This window comes from Eptatretus burgeri, chromosome 9 (assembly GCF_056783735.1).
Source record: "Eptatretus burgeri isolate ZD-2024b chromosome 9, Ebu_testis_v1, whole genome shotgun sequence".
NCBI lineage: Eukaryota > Metazoa > Chordata > Myxini > Myxiniformes > Myxinidae > Eptatretus > Eptatretus burgeri.
In genome coordinates this window covers 104,505,981-104,524,866 of record NC_140969.1, presented here as the reverse complement: position 1 = coordinate 104,524,866, position 18,886 = coordinate 104,505,981, and the positions used below count along the sequence as shown (strand labels likewise).

Genomic DNA, 18,886 nt, shown 5'->3' with positions numbered 1-18,886 from the left:
ATTGAAATCAAGTAGTTCCTCGATCATACACTGATGTCTGCAGACAGACAGACAGACAGACAGACAGACAGACAGAGCTTCACATGTGTGGGGTAAAAGCTTGTTACAAGTTAGATCTGCACATTCGAATGCACATCGTCCAACGGAGCCGATTGGGTCAAAGGCCTGGTGGCCATGCTGGATTTACAAATTATTTTTTTTCCCCAGAAACGCAAAGCTCTTCTTTAGAACTGCAAAACCAATCAGTCCGAAACTTCACTAGAACATCGATGAACATTTGCAGGAAAAGCATTTCTAAAATAAAATGGCCAGTATGTGCCAATCAAAATTGTTCATTTTCGCAATTGGGAGGTTGATGGATTTTGATGGAGAAAACTTGTTTATATGGGCTCAAGCAATTATGGTTTTAACACTTGTTTCCATATTCCATGAATCCCTATCTAGAGAAAGGTAGACATCGGTCTCGCCTGGATGCTGTGGAATCTGAACTTCTCAACATTATTTGAATGTCCTACGATGAGGCTAATTACAGGCAGGTCAATGGCCTCTCTGTTTTTGACCACCACTCTCTGATTTAACTCCCTCTGCTCTCTTAACCCCCTGACCCCCCCCCCCAACTACTCCAGGATGTACATGTCCTTCCAGTAACCCTCTCTTCGATAAACTTCCAAAATACAGACCGAATGCACACCTCAACTCTTTGTTCATTGCTTCTCCTGCATGTGGAAATGTACTTACTTTCCTTACTCTTCCTTCCAGGACCTCAAGCAGCCAGTGCACTGCCATTTTCCCATCCTTACCCATGATATTTATTACCCCATTGACCTTTCCAAACCCAACCCCCTTATTTGCTGGTTGCAGCGTTTCCTTTCCTCCTCTTTTCCTATCTCCCTTGCTTAGTCTGTCCAAAAGTTGCCCCGCTGCCATTGTGTCAGTTCATTCCCTCCATCAACTTGTTCTTCTATGAGCCTCAATATTGGAGAAAATAATTGTTCCTTAGCAACCACCACTATTGCCTATTTGGACAAGAAAAACTATTTTATATTGGTGAGTCTAGTTATGCCGCTTTATAAAATGCTAATTTTCAAAGTCCCTCATGGTTTCTGGAAGCCTTGACAGTTGCTCGCAACTCGAGTACATTTTCTTATTGATCTCCACTCGATTTAAAGCTGTGGGAGAAGAATATTATCCTTGATTATCAATACAATCATATCCTATTGGATTTCCACACAACCGTTACATCATTTGATGCAGTGTTCTAAACGCCCTGAGTATCCTCTTCAATCTGTAACAACTCAGCACCAAAGTAAGTACAGCAGTTAACTAGAATCAGATACATTTCAAAGACCAAATATTGTGCAACCTGCGATTTTCTACCTATCAATGATGCACCAAGGTGCACCTTCAATCTGTTGAATACCTATTGTAGTGGCATTCTTGTAAACAAGGTGGAGCAAAAAAGCAGCATGCATCTTAGCCAATGTGAAGTGACAAACAGTCTTAAACATCCGTGCTGGATGTTAGGTATGTGGTGTCCCAAAAAGCTCTTTCAAAGGAGCGAACATTCACTTGCAATCGTAAAATTGCAATCTGCACAAAGAAGCAGTTTTAGTGAGACTTTTTGCAAAGTAGCTGATGAGAGAGAGAGAGAGAGAAAGCGTGAGATTCATTGAGAATAAAGGGTAAGACAGGCAGGTCAGAGTTGAGGAATATGGGTTTCAGGAAGTCTCAAGATAGCTTCAAATGGGAAAAAGATATCTTGGCTGAAATTTAAGAAAACGAGACTATGAACAATTTGGGATAATAGGAAACTGTTATAAATTAGTTTGGAAAATATTTTTTACTTTTAACACTTGATTAACTCTGTACTGCAAATCTATTGTGGCAGCCCTGACTTGCTCTGTGCAAAAAGCTGGAGAGAGGAAAAGGTGCAGACGTGGACCAACATGCCACAAATGGGAATTGGGTAAGCTGCAGAGAAGAGGAGGGGAGGTGGTTTGCAGCCCATGGGCATGCTGACTTCATTGATGAGCATGCGGCTGGCCATGCGGAGGCGTGTGCGTGGCTCAAAGTGGCGCGTGATCATGATGCGAAGGCCGGCCTCGGAGAAGTCGAGCTTGCGAGACGTCGATGAAAATATCTCATCCACCATGAGGGTTGATTCACTGCGGTGTACATCTCCATCCTGGTTGGGGTTGACTGCAATCAGTGACACAGTGGGTCAAAATCAGGTTTGGATCCATAAACAAGTTCCTGGTTTTCAGAAACCATTATTGGCTGAAAGAGAAAGATATCTTCATTGATATTTTGAATGTTTAATGCATTTTTTTTGTTGTTGGACATATATGCATTAATATTGTGTTCATCCTTCTGCATAGTTAGTTGATGAATTATATTTTACATAGATTGACTGCAGCCGCTAGATGTATTCACAGGAAATTACAGGAAATCAACACCTCTCAGTCTCATCCATGGACATTTCTTGTATTACCTATGTTTGTGCGAGTCCAATTTGCATTCAGGAACAGAACAATTATGGTTTACCATTTATAAATTACCACTCTTTTGTCTAAATGCTTAAAATTATGTTTAAAAGACGATTTGAATTACAAATTTTGTGCTGGCATCGGCAGGTTAAAAGTGTCCAGCGAGCAGAACCGTTTAAGCAAGCGCACGTGCGCGCGCACGCACACACACACACACACACACACACACACACACACACACACACACACACACACACACACACACACACACACACACACACACACACACACACACACACACACACACACACACACACACACACACACACACACACTAACAGCCTTGTTTAGCATTCGTACGTTATTTTGAAAATCGCGTATTGTAGCTCATATGCTTTTACTCCAGATGCTACAGCTCAAAGGTTTGGAAGGAAGCACAAATTTGTGACATAAATGACAACATTAAATGCATTCGTTTGAAGAGTATATTTTAATGGAAACAAAATTCAGCTCCAAAAACTGAGAATAACTGTCAGATCATTGGTGAATTCATGTATTCTGCTAGCATTTTGCAAGCAGATAAATCAATCAATTAAACAAAGAATGAGTGAGCAGTTTGAGCTCCATTTATAGAGTCCAAGCTCCGACCCTCTCCCAGTTAAGGAATGTTGCGCCAAGGCGCAGTTCAAGCTCAGGCCCTCTCCCAGCCAAGGGAGAGAGGCTGCACTGGCTGACTTTTGTCTGTGGGATGTTTTGACAGTTTTTTTATTTTTATTTTTCCTGGAACAGTGGCCTCGAATTGCATCAGCATGCAAAATTCCAGCTTTCCATCCCACCGAGAAAGTACTAAACATTTAGGTCAGTGAGTCAATGAGTGAGTGAGTGATTGGAAAGAGCTTTATATACACACACACAGTACTGTCCAAATGTTTGGGTTATTCCAGCGATATTCATATTATCGGGTGAATTCATCAAATTATCAGTGATCTTCTTCCTCTTTCGGCTTGCTCCCGTTAGGGGTCGCCACAGCGGACCAACTGTCTCCATTTCGCTCTATCCTCCACATCTTCCATTGACACTCCAACCACCCGCATGTCCGCCCTCACCGCATCCATGAACCTCTTCTTTGGCCTTCCTCTTCTCCTCCTGCTTGGCGGCTCCATCTTCAACATCCTTCTCCCGATATACTCTGTTTCCCTCCTGTGCACATGTCCAAACCATCTCAATCTCGCCTCTCTCACTTTGTCTCCAAACCGTCCTACCAGCGCTGTCCCTCTAATACACTCATTTCTTATCCTATCCATCCTCGTCACTCCCAACGAGAATCGCAGCATCTTTAACTCTGCCACCTCCAGCTCTGCTTCCTGTCTTTTTGTTAGCGCCACCGCCTCCAAACCAAACAACATAGCTGGTCTCACTACCGTCTTGTATACTTTCCCCTTCACTCTTGCAGCTACCCTTCTGTCACAAATCACTCCTGCAACTCTTCTCCACCCACTCCATCCTGCCTGCACTCTCTTTTTCACTTCTCTCCCACACTCTCCGTTACTTTGGACAGTTGATCCCAAGTATTTAAACCAATCCACCTTCCCCACCTCAACTCCTTGCAACTGCACCATACCACCACCCTCCCTCTCATTTACGCACATGTACTCCGTCTTACTCCTACTGACTAACATTCCCCTTCTCTCCAGTGCGTACCTCCACCTCTCAAGGCTCGATTCAGCCTGCTCCCTACTCTCCCTACAGATCATGATGTCATCCGCGAACATCATGGTCCATGGAGACTCCAGTCTGATCTCGTCCGTCAACCTGTCCATCACCATTGCAAACAGGAAAGGGCTCAGAGTCGATCCTTGGTGCAATCCCACTTTAACCTTAAACCGGTCCGTCATTCCTACCGCACACCTCACCGCTGTCACACTGTCCTCATACATATCCTGCACGATCCTCACATACTTCTCCAACACTCCCGACTTCCTCATACAATACCACAACTCCTCTCTTGGCACCCTATCATAAGCTTTCTCTAAATCCACAAACACACAATGTAACTCTTTCTGGCCTTCCCTATACTTCTCCATCAACATTCTCAAAGCAAACATTGCATCAGTGGTGCTCTTTCCTGGCATAAACCCATATTGCTGCTCACAGATCGTCACCTCTCCTCTCAACCGAGCTTCCACTACTCTTTCCCACAACTTCATGGTGTGGCTTAACAACTTTATCCCTCTGTAATTTCCACAGCTCTGCACATCACCCTTATTCTTGAAAATCGGGACCAGTACACTTAATCTCCACTCCTCCGGCATCCTCTCACTTTCCAAGACTTTATTAAACAATCTGGTTAACAACCCCACTGCCATCTCTCCTAAGCACTTCCATGCCTCCACTGGTATACCATCTGGGCCAACCGCCTTTCCACTTTTCATCTTCTTCATAGCAGTCCTCACTTCATCCTTACTGATCCACCCCACTTCCAGATTCACTATCTCCACCTCTTCCAACCTTCTCTCTCTCTCATTTTCTTCATTCATCAGCTCCTCAAAGTACTCCATCCACCTTCTCAACACACTCTCCTCGCTCGTCAGCACATTCCCATTTGCGTCCTTTATCACCCTAACCTGCAGCACATCCTTCCCAGCTCGGTCCCTCTGTCTTGCCAATCGGTATAAATCCTTTTCCCCTTCTTTTGTATCCAACTTCTCATACAGCTCGTCATATGCCTTTTCCTTGGCCTTTGCCACCTCTCTTTTTGCTTTTCGACGCCACTCCTTGTACTCCTGCCGACTTTCTTCATCTCTCTGACTATCCCACTTCTTTTTCGCCAACCCCTTCTTCCTTATACTTTCCTGTGCTTCCTCATTCCACCACCAAGTCTCCTTATCTTCCTTCCTCTGTCCAGATGTCACACCAAGTACCTTCCGAGCAATCTCCCTCACAACTTCTGCTGTCGTTGCCCAATCATCCCACCCATCTTTACCACCATCCAACGCTTGTCTCACCTCCTCCCTAAATTTCATGCAACAGTCTTCCTCCTTCAGCTTCCACCATCTGGTCCTTAGTTCAGCCCTCACTCTCTTCCTCAACCTCACCTCTAAAGTCATCCTACAGACCACCAATCGATGCTGTCGAGCTACACTCTCCCGTGCCACAACCTTACAGTCACTAATCTCTTTCAGGTTGCATCTCCTACTTAAGATGTAATCCACCTGTGTGAACTTTCCTCCACTCTTGTATGTCACCCTGTGTTCCTCCTTCTTCTTGAAATACGTGTTTACCACTGCCATTTCCATTCTTTTTGCAAACTCTACCACCATTTGCCCTTCCACATTTCTCTTGTTGAGACCGTACCTCCCCATCACCTCCTCATCCTCTTTATTCCCTTCCCCAACATGTCCATTGAAATCTGCTCCAATCACCACTCTTTGATCCTTGGATACACTCTCCACCACTTCATCCAACTCACTCCAGAAATCTTCTTTATATTCCATCTCACACCCCATATGTGGGGCATATGCACTGATGACATTCATCATCACCCCTTCAATTTCCAACTTCACACTCATCACTCGGTCAGACACCCTCCTCACCTCCAATACCCTCTTGACATGATCTTCCTTCAGGATTATCCCGACACCATTTCTCCTCCCATCCACACCATGGTAGAACAGTTTGAAACCACCTCCAATGCTCCTCGCCTTACTCCCCATCCACTTGGTCTCTTGTACACACAGTATGTCCACCTTTCTTCTCTCCATCATATCAGCCAACTCTCGCCCTTTGCCAGTCATCGTCCCAACATTCAGAGTTCCAACTCTCACCTCCACACTTCTACCCTTCCCCCTCTCCCACTGCCTCCGGACTCGCCTTCCCAGTCTCCTTCTCCTCCTTCGCCCAGCAGTAGCACAATTTCCACTGGTACCCTGCTGACCACCGGTACCGGTGGCGGTCGTTGGTAACCCGGGCCTCGACCGATCCGGTATGGAAATTCGTTTTGTTGTCCGCATAATGATTTGGCATAGGTTTTTACGCCGGATGCCCTTCCTGACGCAACCCTGGTCGCCTCTTACGACACACAGGGATATGGTACACCTATTCTAACCGGGGCATACACCGGGCCCAGTACAACTGGTGCTCATTTCGCCGACCTCGGAAGGATGGCAGGCTGAGTCAACCCCCTGGTGTTTTCGACTTGGTTTATATATATTTATATATATATATATATATATATATATATATATATATATATATATATATATATATATATATATATATATACATATACATACATATATTAATTCAGTGTCCCAACAGGGCTTGAACTCAGGACCTCTTGGGTCCCAAGCCACTGCCCTTACCACTGCGCCAACACCAGGCATATCAAATTATTATATTTATCAAATTATCAAATTATCACTGATCAAATTATCAGTGATAACAGTTTGTTATTGTAAACTAACAGCCTTTATAAATACATGTGAAACTGCTTCAGGAAATAACAAGAACAGTGTCATTTTATAGTATCAGTCACGACTTGTTGTGTCCGCCCTTGCCTTTCTTGAGTGCAGTCACTCTTTTACCCATGCTTCTTGTATATGACTGAAGCACTCTTCCAGGGATATTGTGCTAAATATCTTGTAATACAATCCCCAGTTCTGTAAGGATGGTTGGGTTCCTCTTTTTCCATGAAATTACATATGGCCTCGATGGGACTCATGTCCAGACTCTGTGGTGGCCATTCTAACACTTGGAGCACACAGCTGTAACCTTGTTCTCCAAATTCTGTTTTATTACATTGGAAGTGTGTTTTGGATCATTATCTCTTTGGAAAATGAATCCTTTTCTGATTAAACAATTTCCACTCGGAAATGTATGGTGCTGCAGTATCTGCTTGCACTTCCCTTTTGTTTGCATCCCATTGATGTTATATAACAAGTTTTCCAACACAAAAAGCTGAGATACAACCCTAGACAGTCACAGAGCCTTCCACGGTGTTTTACAGTAGGTTGCCAACATTGCATATCATAACGTTCTCCAGGTCTCCATTGTACGAACTGGCATCTCATAAAATCAAAAAAGTTCAAATTTTGATTCATCAAACCAGAGTACCTGATTCCATTGTTCAGCCACCCAATCTTGGTGTGTTTTTTTTGTGCAAATTTTAGTCTATTTACCCTATTCTGTGGTCTCGGCAGTGGTTTCGTTGCTGCAACTCCACCAAGGAGATCTGCCGCAATCACAATTCTGTGCACAGTGCTGGATGAGATGTTCATCTTCAGGCCTGCTCTCATTTCATTTGTCAGCTGCTGACTTGATTGTCTTCCACCACACAAGCTGAGAAACTTCATGCTTGTCTTGCCTTGGGGAGGTTATTCTGGGTCTTTCTGGCCTTTTCTTGTTGTGTACCAAGCAAGTTTATTTCAGGCATTGCAAAGTGTACCTCACACAATTGCAGGAGACCTTCAGCTTTTCTGTTATTTTCTTCATCATGTACCCTTCTTCTCGCAGAGTTTGGATCTTCACATGCTGTTCTGTTGAACGTTGCCTTCCTTGGTGCCATTGTGGACCCACTCATTGACTTTCAAACAAGGGAAGAAGCTGATGAAAACTAATTTCACATATTCACTAATTTGTAACTTCTATTGTGGTTTCTTGTCTATTGTGTTTCTTGTTTCTATTCTATTGTGGTTATTGTGTGATTGGTGTTGATTAATTCATTTTTATTTTCCATACAAAAATTCACAAACTGTTTCCTGCATATTTTCTTTGTGGCAAGTGGATATTATTAGCGCATGATAATATAGTATGTCCAACAAAAAGAAAACTTTTTTGATTTCTTAATTTATTTTATATACTCGTAGTTAAAGGATATTATTAGTGCATGATAATATAGTATGTCCAACAAAAAGAAAACTTTTTTGATTTCCTTATTTATTTTATATACTCGGAGTTAAAGGATATTATTAGCGCATGATAATATAGTATGTCCAACAAAAATAAAACTTTTTTGATTTCCTTATTTATTTTATATACTCGTAGTTAAAGGATATTATTAGCGCATGATAATATAGCATGTCCAACAAAAATAAAACTTTTTTGATTTCCTAATTTATTTTATATACTCGAACTTAAAGGTAACTGTGATATTAAATTAACTTTTCACAGAAATTTGAATGACCAGCTACCTTTATTACACACTTCTAACTTCCCACAAATGTTTAATGGCGAATATCACCACAAAAGTGAAAATATCCCAAATTTATACATAGTGCATACATATATATATATATATATATATATATATATATATATATATATATATATATATATTTATTATATATCTCACCATCTTCCATCTCATTGCTGTTGGCATTTCCACTGGAGGCATCAACCTGCCTCTCAATCTTGCTCATGACAAACTTTTGAAGTCTCACGTTGTACCTGGCAAAGCATGAAAAACATTTTAACATTAATGTTACTTTGGTTGGCTTCTCCGAAGTTATACGTGTTCTCAACCATTATTGTGCAAGGTTAATTATCAGAAATATATTTTATAGAATGGAAATTATAGTGTTCCTTTGAATAGCTGGATATCTAGAGGTGGCGCGATATCTCATTTGATAGCAATAGAAGCACCTGCTCCCTATGGGAGCCGTCAAGAGGGTCATATTATTATGTTTATGCCTATTTTACTCCAAGAGGTCCCAGGATTACACACCCAAAAAATGGTTGCGATCGGTTCAGCCGTTTTTGCGGTACCTGGGAACAGACAGACGGATAGACGGTGAATTCTTGTAAGAAGATGCTTGTTTGGGTGTTTCTGAGCTTCGATTCCAAAGGAGGAAAAAAATCCGGCTACCCTAGTATGATGTTAGCAAAGTGTGCTACATTATAAAGCACACAATCCCTCCAAGGGCATTGTGAGCAGGCTGTCTTCACTTACCTCTGCCACCGAAGGTGGACGGAGGTTTTGTCTTCACCCTGGCTGTCTGTGAGCGGGATATCTCAAAAGGTTTTGGATGGATTCGGATAAAATTTGTGGACAGGTTGGGTGTATGACAAAGAAGACTTGATTAGATTTTGGTGAAGATTCGAAATGGCATCCGACTACTAGAATTTTCTTCACCATGAAAGACAGGACAAAAACAATATATCGCACAATATCTCAAAAAAGTATGGACCCATTCTGACAAAACTTGGTGGATGAGTTGGTTATTACTAGCCACGGGCACAAAATTAATTCCCGCCTCACCACTCTTCTCCTCGGGAGTGGGTGTTTCTAATGGATAAAAAGCATGGAGGTGATGTGAAATACAAGTGGAGCAAATGTATGACGAAGTTTGCATCATACACCACACACGTTGGATCAAATGAGTTTTTCCCTTGTTTAAGTATCTTTGCAACAATTGTAATTCTGCATTGTATTTATAACAGTTATTCTCAACAATATACTCACTTCATGAGGATGATGTATACTGCATACATGATAACAAGGAAAAGAGATTCCCACCTGAAAAAAATAAATTTAACAGCACTGTAATAGGACAATGGCAGCACATCCTTCGTAATGGTGTTTCAGTGACACGTGCAAAGTGGGATATTGATTTTGCTCACACAAACCAGTGAAATAACATTACATATCACATGGACTCGTTCAGCAAACGTTCAATCAAGTACTCAACTTGTGACAGGAAAAAGTATTTTAAAAAAAAAAACTTTTTAAAAACAGTCTATTTACCATGAAACCTTTCCATCAAAAATGATCTGCAAAACAACCAAAAACACAATAACGTAGTTAACAGGGATACACGAGGTTATACAATCAAGGAATTTTGACACAGGAAGAAGCCATTTCGCCGATAATGCTTGTGGTATACCAGCACCACATTAATTAGATATCTATCAGTCAAACAACTGAATGTCACGAAAGGGTGGTGGAGGGAGAGGAGTGGGGAGTCAAACAGTGAGATTGGCAGTGGGACATCACCAGGGTGTTATTCTTTCATCAGCACATTCACTTTCTAAGGAGACCTCTCACAGATGTCACATTTTCTTGATATCCATACAATCACTCTTCCAAACCTAAACTACCTACCAGTCCTGCCAACGTCCATGTACCCCTCCAATCCCAGTGATTCTAAGTACCTAAACAGAATTAAACCTATCCACTGTTTCCGCTCCCACTGCCTTTACAGGTAACTTTACGGCTCAGCATATCTATACAGACAGACTGGGCCACAGCACTGGTAGTTTTTGATCAGACTTCCCAATGTGAAAAAACCCGTAGCCACAACATTACAGTGTATATTGTTTGTACTGTAGGCTGGCTCAAAATCCTTGATGTATGCTTACATGATGAATTCATACGTTGGATACCGATACAACCCCATGAGAATCACGTAACCATGTTGGATTTTGAGAGAACACAGAATTTCAAGATAAAATGCAGAGGAAGCAGAATGATTGTCCAGAACCCTGAAAATGCTTTAACCCAAACAATGTGAATATCATTGCTTCAATGTAATGGATCTCCAATCTTCAAATACACCTTCATATGCTGTCGCTAAAATTAGTTCGACAAAATATGTTTAACCGATAATTAAATCTAATATATAAAGCTGAGTTTGTGTCTGTGGGTGGATGTGTGGGTCTGAACAAGGTACGTTTTCATGACAACGAACATGCTCATGATTAATATTTGAAGCGTTTTATGTTTTTAAATGTCCTTTTGTCGGTGTTTTGTATGTACTGTATGCTGTTGAGATGTCGAGTGATGTGTTGTTACCAAGCAGCTAGCTAGCGCTTACCAAGCCAGCCGTTCTTTATCGACGGTTTCTAATGGAGTGCATGCTTGAGTGCTTAAGCCACTTGGGAAGCGCAATACAAGAAACTTGTTAACAGAACAAACTCCAGATTCATGACATGGCGATGAGGATAAACATCTATAGCATCATTATTTCAGCCATATCGATGAATTTGTCCCTCAAGAGGTGGGATGGGAGGAGGCAGGGGAAGGGGTGGGATGGGAAGAGGTACCCAACGTTACCTGGTAACACCAGGTACCCCTGCGAGTAATATATACGAGGTCCGTCTACAAAGTAACGGGATTGAGCCTGCTGTGTGATCCACTTACACAACTTGAAGAAACGAGTTGGGTCACAGTCTTTCGCAAGATTGCAGCAATATATATGATTGGTGATGGTTGACTGCGCTCATTGTGTGATTTTTTACAGGTCGTGCTTTACACGTTGTCTCGTCCGAGTCGTCGCGTTATGAGTCGTGAGCAGAGAGCCAATCTGAAGTTTCTTGCCAAGCTTGGCAAAACACCTTCCGAATCCTTCGCAATTCTGCAGCAAGTCTGTGGGGAAGAAACAATGTCACGAACACGTGCATTTGAATGGCACAAGAGGTTCAAAGAGGGAAGGGGAGGAGGTTGAAGATATCCACGGTCTGGAAGATCTTCAATGAGCAGAACGGCGGACAACATCGAGCGTGTTTCGCAGATGGTGTACGCAGATCGTCGAATCACGGTGCGGATGATTGCTGAGGAACTTTCCATCAACAAGGACACTGTCTGGAGCGTCATCACTGAAAATCTCAAAATGCACAAGGTGTGCGTAAAGATGGTCCCCAAGGTGTTGTCCGAGGACCAGAAACAGCAGAGAGTCACTGTCTGTCAAGACATTATCGAGCACCTCGAGGACGATCCAGACCTGCTCGGAAGAGTCATTACTGGCGATGAATCGTGGATATTCGAATACGATCCCGAGACCAAACGGCAGAGTTGTCAGCAGAGTTTCGGGTACCTGAACGTTGGAGGGAAGGGATGCTCCGTGGTGCGGCACCTGTCAACTGTCGTGCGGCTCGGTCCACAGCCACACGCGTGGAGACCATGTCTGTGAAGGAGCCCGGGTCGAGTAGAGCGGAGTCGGAGGCGGGGATCAGGGCTGCAGACAGGACCCTACGAGAGACCCAGTCAAGGTCGGGTCGAGGTCTTCCCAGCTCTCTCACACTCGAAACGAATGACCCCCAAAGAGCGCAACCACTCCACGACCTTCCTCCTTTCTTTCGTTACCAGCCGACGAACTGTCTCACTCCAACGCTCCGCTCAAGACGACTCACTTTCCAGCTCACCAGACCACTCTGAACAAATGGTGTCGTAATTTATCGATCTCCCTCAGCGGGGAGGGGCCTTGGTGAAGCCGACGTCACCGTTTGCCCTGATTGGACGGGGCTTCCATGGGGCCGCCCTTTCTGGGCAGGGTTTCGGCCATACCAGGAAGCCCACCCACTCCGGGTGTCCGGACTCGCCAAAAAGGTACTACACAAAGATTCTGCCTCGGAAAGCGAGTCGCCGGTTCGGCGAGTAGGCGAACACGCGCTTGTTCAGCCCATGCGAGAGTAGCAAGCGAGATGAAGGTGCGAGCAGGCAGAGGGTACCGTGGGTCGTCGTGGATGGGATATAATGATTTATTAATCTAACTAAAAAAACATCGCAATGCACCCCTTTTGCTTTCCCACTACACACAAGTAGGGGTTCTATCTGCACATATACTAAATGGAATAACTGACTTCGGGACAACTGTATGTTTGTATGCATACGGTTCCTAGAACGGTAACAATATATATATATATATATATATATATATATATATATATATATATATATATATGTATATATATATATATATATATATATATATATATATATATATATATATATATATATATATATATATATATATATATATATACATATATGTTCCAGGCCTTTTTGAGATACCCATTGTTCAGTCGCGCGAGCTCAGTTTTTTAGAGTCACTATAAATAAATTGCATGATGGTCGGTTGGTATCTCTGCCACTGTTTCGAAGAGACTGGCGACCTACTCGTATCTCCATTTGTATCTCTGCCTTGTGTAATCTGGATTTGATTTCTGAAAGAATAGGATCCAAATACAAAGCGTCATTCTGGAAATTCCTTTTTGCATTGTAAAAAAACCTCGTGTCTTTCAAATAAGTCTTTTCAGGAGAATAAAATCAATCATGGATGTTAAGTATGCTATGGTAACCTTTGCAGAAGTAGGCCGTTCGGATAATTGAGTCCACGTCGCAATTTTCAAGTCATGCTTCCCAGTTGCAGGCAGAAGGGACAATCTACATATTACATCTGCAAAATGGCAGAATTTTTTGAAGTCATTTTCTCACCCCTCCTGTATGTTCCATGCATTTTCCTTATCAAGAACCCTTTCCAATTTTCTCCACCCTTCGTTTTCTTTAATATCATCCCACCTTCCCTTCATTTTCTCAATTTCTTGTCTCATTTTATTAATTTTTGCTCCAACTTCCCCTTCAATTGTTGGATGAAACTTTATTGACAAAGCCGATTGGGATTACCTTTTCTGTTGTGTGCCTTTGATTCACAGTTTCAATCAAAGGAACAAATACACACACACACACACACACACACACACACACACACACACGATACAGAAAATCTGCACGTACACACTCAATAAATCATGAGCAGAAATAAGTGGTTGGCATCCAGCATATTAAATGAGAGGATCAAGTCAAGCGCACCAACAACAGGCAAACATCCAATAAAGAATAAGGTCAAATAATGAATATATGAACCACGACAATGGAATAAAACATATCATCGTTGGGAACTATAACAATGACATCAAGACAGCTGTACTTACAGCAATGAGGGCAATCACCGAGAGGACGTAGAACGAGGTATCTCGACATAAAGACCATTTTGTCAATCTCACCACCTGTCAATACAATGAAAACCTGTTTCAATCAGAGGAGAACAAGGCTGGTTTTTCTTCACTAATATAATTTACCATTTTTTTTCTTTCTTTCTTTCAATACAGCATCAAAAGGTAATGAGGAGACTGTACCTATGTTACTTGAGTATCACGGACTTTCGGACAAAAGAAAACCACAAAAATGGCACGGTTATAACGGCATTCAAATGTACAACATCATCGGCAAAATTATCATGTGACACCATGCCAACAGATGCTGTTTGTAATCCACTCATTTTGTCGCACCAATTGCCGATGGGTATTCGACTGAAAATTGATGATTTGCCTGGGGTCGGGACGACTGTCCTTTCCGAAAACACTACTAGGTCTGGGAAATGCGGGATATTTTTTCTTGGCAAAAGGTGATCTCTATCCAACTTCATGAACTAAACGGCTCTCTCATCTACAGTCACGGTGAAAAATGGCCATCGTCACTTTTTGTGTCATCTTGGGAGCCATTGAGATGAAGTTTGTTGTTTCCGCTTCGGTTATGAATTATTTTGTTCCTACAAAGTCTCGTATTCAGAGGACAACACCAACCATGCCACAACACCACATGTGTATATATATATATATATATATATATATATATATATATATATATATATATATATATATATATACATACATATACATACATACACAAGTGTAGCTCGATTGAAAGTCATATGCTTCATACAAACTCATAAACAGATATTCTCATATCCAGATCCAGATCTTCACCGAAATCAAATTGACGTGTCCTTGTCACATATGCAACCTGTCTACCAAATTTCATCTAAATCCATCCCACAACGTTTTGATATATCCTGCTCTCAGACAGACAGACACACAAACAGGGGTGAAAACATTACCTCCTTCCACCTTCGGTGGCAGAGGTAATGACATGAAAACCCAAACTTATAAAACGTTCCTGGTCATAGTACCAACGAGGCTTGACTTTACTTCACTTCTGATACCTGCTGGGATTGAGGTTATTCAAGCTGGGCATGCATTCAACAAAAATACATAAACCAAGGTCGAGAAACAGAAAGGCTCAGTCGATAAGGCGACAAGTTCACAGCTCCTCGGCCATAGAATGAGCTAAAGCAAATGGAATAGCCAGCTTCTTCATGCATGGAACTGAGGGTTGTGATTCTCAGACCTTGCGGTGTTCCACATGACCCAACAATGAGCATGGCATTTGCTTTGTGCAGGCAGATGACAAAGCAGTGCTTTTCTCCTTGATGATGGAAAATGGAGATTGTTCAGCGGCGAGAACCACATCATTATCATTACAGCTCAGACCATCCCAAATACCTGAGAGGTCACATTGTGATACAGATTTTTTTTTTTTTTGTATACCTTGGTTGAGGCTCGTATGAGAGCTAACACACAACTCACAGCAAGGAGGCATGAGACAAGAGGGGCGGGAGTGGAAGGGACAAAACAGTGGGGAACAGACACATTAGGTGAACTGTGGAAGGGAGAGGGATGGGGATGAAACGGGGAACATGGCGAAGAGAAGATGGACATTTCAGGGACTTTCAGGAAGGAAAGCAGGAGAAATGAAGGAAGTGGGCTTGGGTGGATTATCGGGGGTAGAAAAGATCGAGGATTTGGATGGGGGAAGATAAGAGGTGGTGGTGAACAGCTGTTTTGAAAGCCTGGAGGGAAGAATGGGAAAGAATAGAGTGAGGAAGTTTATTCCAAAGGAGGGAAAAAAGAGGAATGAAAGAGTGAAGATGAGCAGTGATTCGTGATTTTGGTAGTTTTACCAGAAGGGGGTTGTTGGCGGACCTTGAGCGCCCTGTGGAAATGTGGTGGGGCCAAATCGCAGAGAGAGCAGGGGGGCAAGGCTGGAGAGGAGTCGGTAGAAGACAGAAAGACCACCGACCAACCTGCAGTGATTGAGTGAGAGGCCCAAAGACTCAGCTTCATTGCGGGAGATGCCGATGATCTTAAATGCCCTGGTTTCGACAGCGTGAAGCCGAGAAAGGTGGGAGGCAGGAGCACCAGCCCAGAGGAGAGAGCAGCACTCCATCAGGCTACGGACAAAAGCTTTGTAAGTGGTCAGGAGCTCAAGAGGGCCGAGGAAGGACTTAGCACGACGGAGGATTCCCAGTCGGCAACTGGCTTTTGAGGCGAGGTTGGAAATGTGACTTTCCCAGGAAAGGTCATGGCAGATAGTGAGACCTAGAAGCTTGAAAGAAAAGAGTTCTTCCAGAGGATTGTTGAGAAAGTGGATGGGGGGGTTTTGTAAACGGTCCTTTCGAAGAGACATAGTGAGAGTGTGAGATTTGTCTGGATTGAAAGACATGTTCCACGTGTTGGACCAGTTTGTGATTTTATCCAGATCTGCAGTGAGCGAAGAAGCTGCTGCTTGCCGGTCTGAGGGATGACAGATGGTACGGCAAAGGGTGGACTCGTCGGCAAAGAGAAATAGAGGATTTTCCAGAGAGTCCGAGAGATCATTGATGAAAACCAGAAAAAGAACAGGGCCCAGAACGCTACCTTGAGGAACTCCAGCCTGCACAGGAAGAGGGGATGAAAGAACTCCATTTAGGGCCACACGTTGACTGCGACAGGAGAGGAAGTCTGCGAGCCATGAGTGGAGATGGCCTTGAATACCATGGGAAGAGAGTTTGGTGAGTCGGGCAGGGTGCCAGACTATGTCAAAAGCACGTGACATGTCCAGGGATACGGCTCGGATTTCCTGTCTGGCATTGAGGACCTCCATCCATTGATGGGAGAGCAGAAGCAGCATATCCAGGGTAGATGTTCATAGTTGTGTAAAATGATGAAACAGAGTTGCCATGGCGTCAATGAAAATTTGTCTGACCCTGGTCGAGTGATACCAAAGGCTGAAAAAAAATTGTCCGTGCTACTTCATCACCTGATGCTCAATGCTTCGAGGATAGAGAACAGACAAACCCAATAGGTTCAGAGTGGAGGGGGAAATTTCTCATCAATTGTCCCACTGACTGCAGAGTGAAAGGTGACGTCACAATATGTCTTCGCTGGTACCCAGAGTGCACTGGGAAGTTGCATTACTTCACCCAAATTCACTGGATGTGTTTGTCTGCAGTCAAGTTCCATGTTGTCTGACACCTCTGTAGGTGGACTGTGTGATAGCTCTTCCATGAGACGTAGACTTTACATACATATATATATATATATTTTAATATTTTTTGAAACGTGTAAATCTTACTCACATTATGTTGCAACTTCCATGCAAAATGTAGTTATTTCCATGCAAATTACCTGCTTAAAATTTGTATAAAGCACCAGCCCATGGGTAATTCATGAGCGAAGCACGGCAAGGAAGCACGTGATAAAATAGTCATTTTACTCGCTGTGTTTCATCCATGAAAACGCATTTTACAGCTGATTTGTTTCGCAACATTCAAACGATGAATTGTGTATCGAGTTGTTAATAATCTGCTGTTTAAACGTCTGCTATGGTGCCCTAGGTATATTAAAACAATACGAATGCCAAGGTGATCGAACACCAAATTTTGTTGCGCACACATTAATATTTCATTCCATAACATAAACGGTAATCCACAATTAATCCACATCACTTCATGCACGCGACTTCTTCTAAATCCACATAATTTAATTCACAGCTACATCAAAGCGTGCAGTTTTACGACACCAAAACCGATGCAATTTTGACAACGTGAAACATTAACTTTGATAATTATAAGTCGACTGATAGGCATTTCAAAGGTTGTCATTTCCTTAATTCATTTCGCTTTATTTAACACAGCCTTTCATACGCAATGTTATTACTGGACTGTCTTGATTTATGGACCGATGGCTTTCTCTGAAGTTGTTTTTCATAGTAAGGAACAGCTGGAAGTCATGTGGACTTAGAAATGGTATAAACTGAGCAGACCCATGGTTTGAGAGTTCGCTCTGAGCCTGGGAGGTTGGTGCTTCCTTGGCTTGACGCTCGGCATTTGTAAAGAAAAATAAAAAAGATAGAGCACAAACAAACAACCATGGGTTGCCAATCATAGTGAGGAGGAAATATCTCCTTTAAAATGTATCCGCGTGGAGAAAAGATGGCGTCGCCAGTACCCAGAGAGCACTCTTGGAAGTTACGTCACGGGCGCTGCGTTTGTCTGACGTCAGGTCAACTCCGGTGTTGTCTGTCGGTACGTACACGATTTGTGTTGCGGCTCCTCCATGAGTCTTAGATCACGTATAAAAGGAAATAGGGATCTATCGCTCCAGCAGATGGGTATTTGACTGGGATTCAATTACCAATTAGGTCTGCTGCTTATATTATCACTGAAGTGTTCAGGCTATGCCACTGATAGTGCCCCTGCAGATTAAGACAACAACTGCAAGTTTAACGAGGACACTGACACACAATTGCCTACTGTTTTCAAAATGGTACATTGAGGTCTTTAACACTGAGAAGCAAGTCCTAGTAGATGGACAGCCGGATAAATATCCCCTTAAAAGGATGACGCATGCCATGATACAACTCCATGGTTTCCAAGAAGTAGGATGACAGTATTAAGACAGATCATAATCCATTTGGAATCAAACCCAGACAAAAAAGTTACAGAGGTGAGTATGCTAAATCTGAG

The 18,886-nt window shown here is 42.7% G+C and overlaps 1 protein-coding gene across 4 annotated transcripts in view; it reads right to left on the bottom strand.

The window, feature by feature from the left end:
* The window catches only part of SLC24A4 (solute carrier family 24 member 4), a 178,312-nt gene that overhangs the window by 46,041 nt on the left and 113,385 nt on the right, over nucleotides 1-18,886 (bottom strand). For 3 of the 4 annotated variants that reach the window (XM_085896455.1, XM_085896456.1, XM_085896453.1), the window contains 5 exons: nucleotides 14,193-14,267; nucleotides 10,228-10,253; nucleotides 9,946-9,999; nucleotides 8,836-8,930; nucleotides 2,021-2,199 (listed from right to left, as the gene is read on the bottom strand). In XM_085896455.1, coding sequence (XP_085752581.1) covers nucleotides 2,021-2,199; nucleotides 8,836-8,930; nucleotides 9,946-9,999; nucleotides 10,228-10,253; nucleotides 14,193-14,267 — 429 coding nt within the window. The remainder of the gene's footprint in view (nucleotides 1-2,020; nucleotides 2,200-8,835; nucleotides 8,931-9,945; nucleotides 10,000-10,227; nucleotides 10,254-14,192; nucleotides 14,268-18,886) is intronic. The other variant, XM_085896454.1, reaches the window with a different exon arrangement.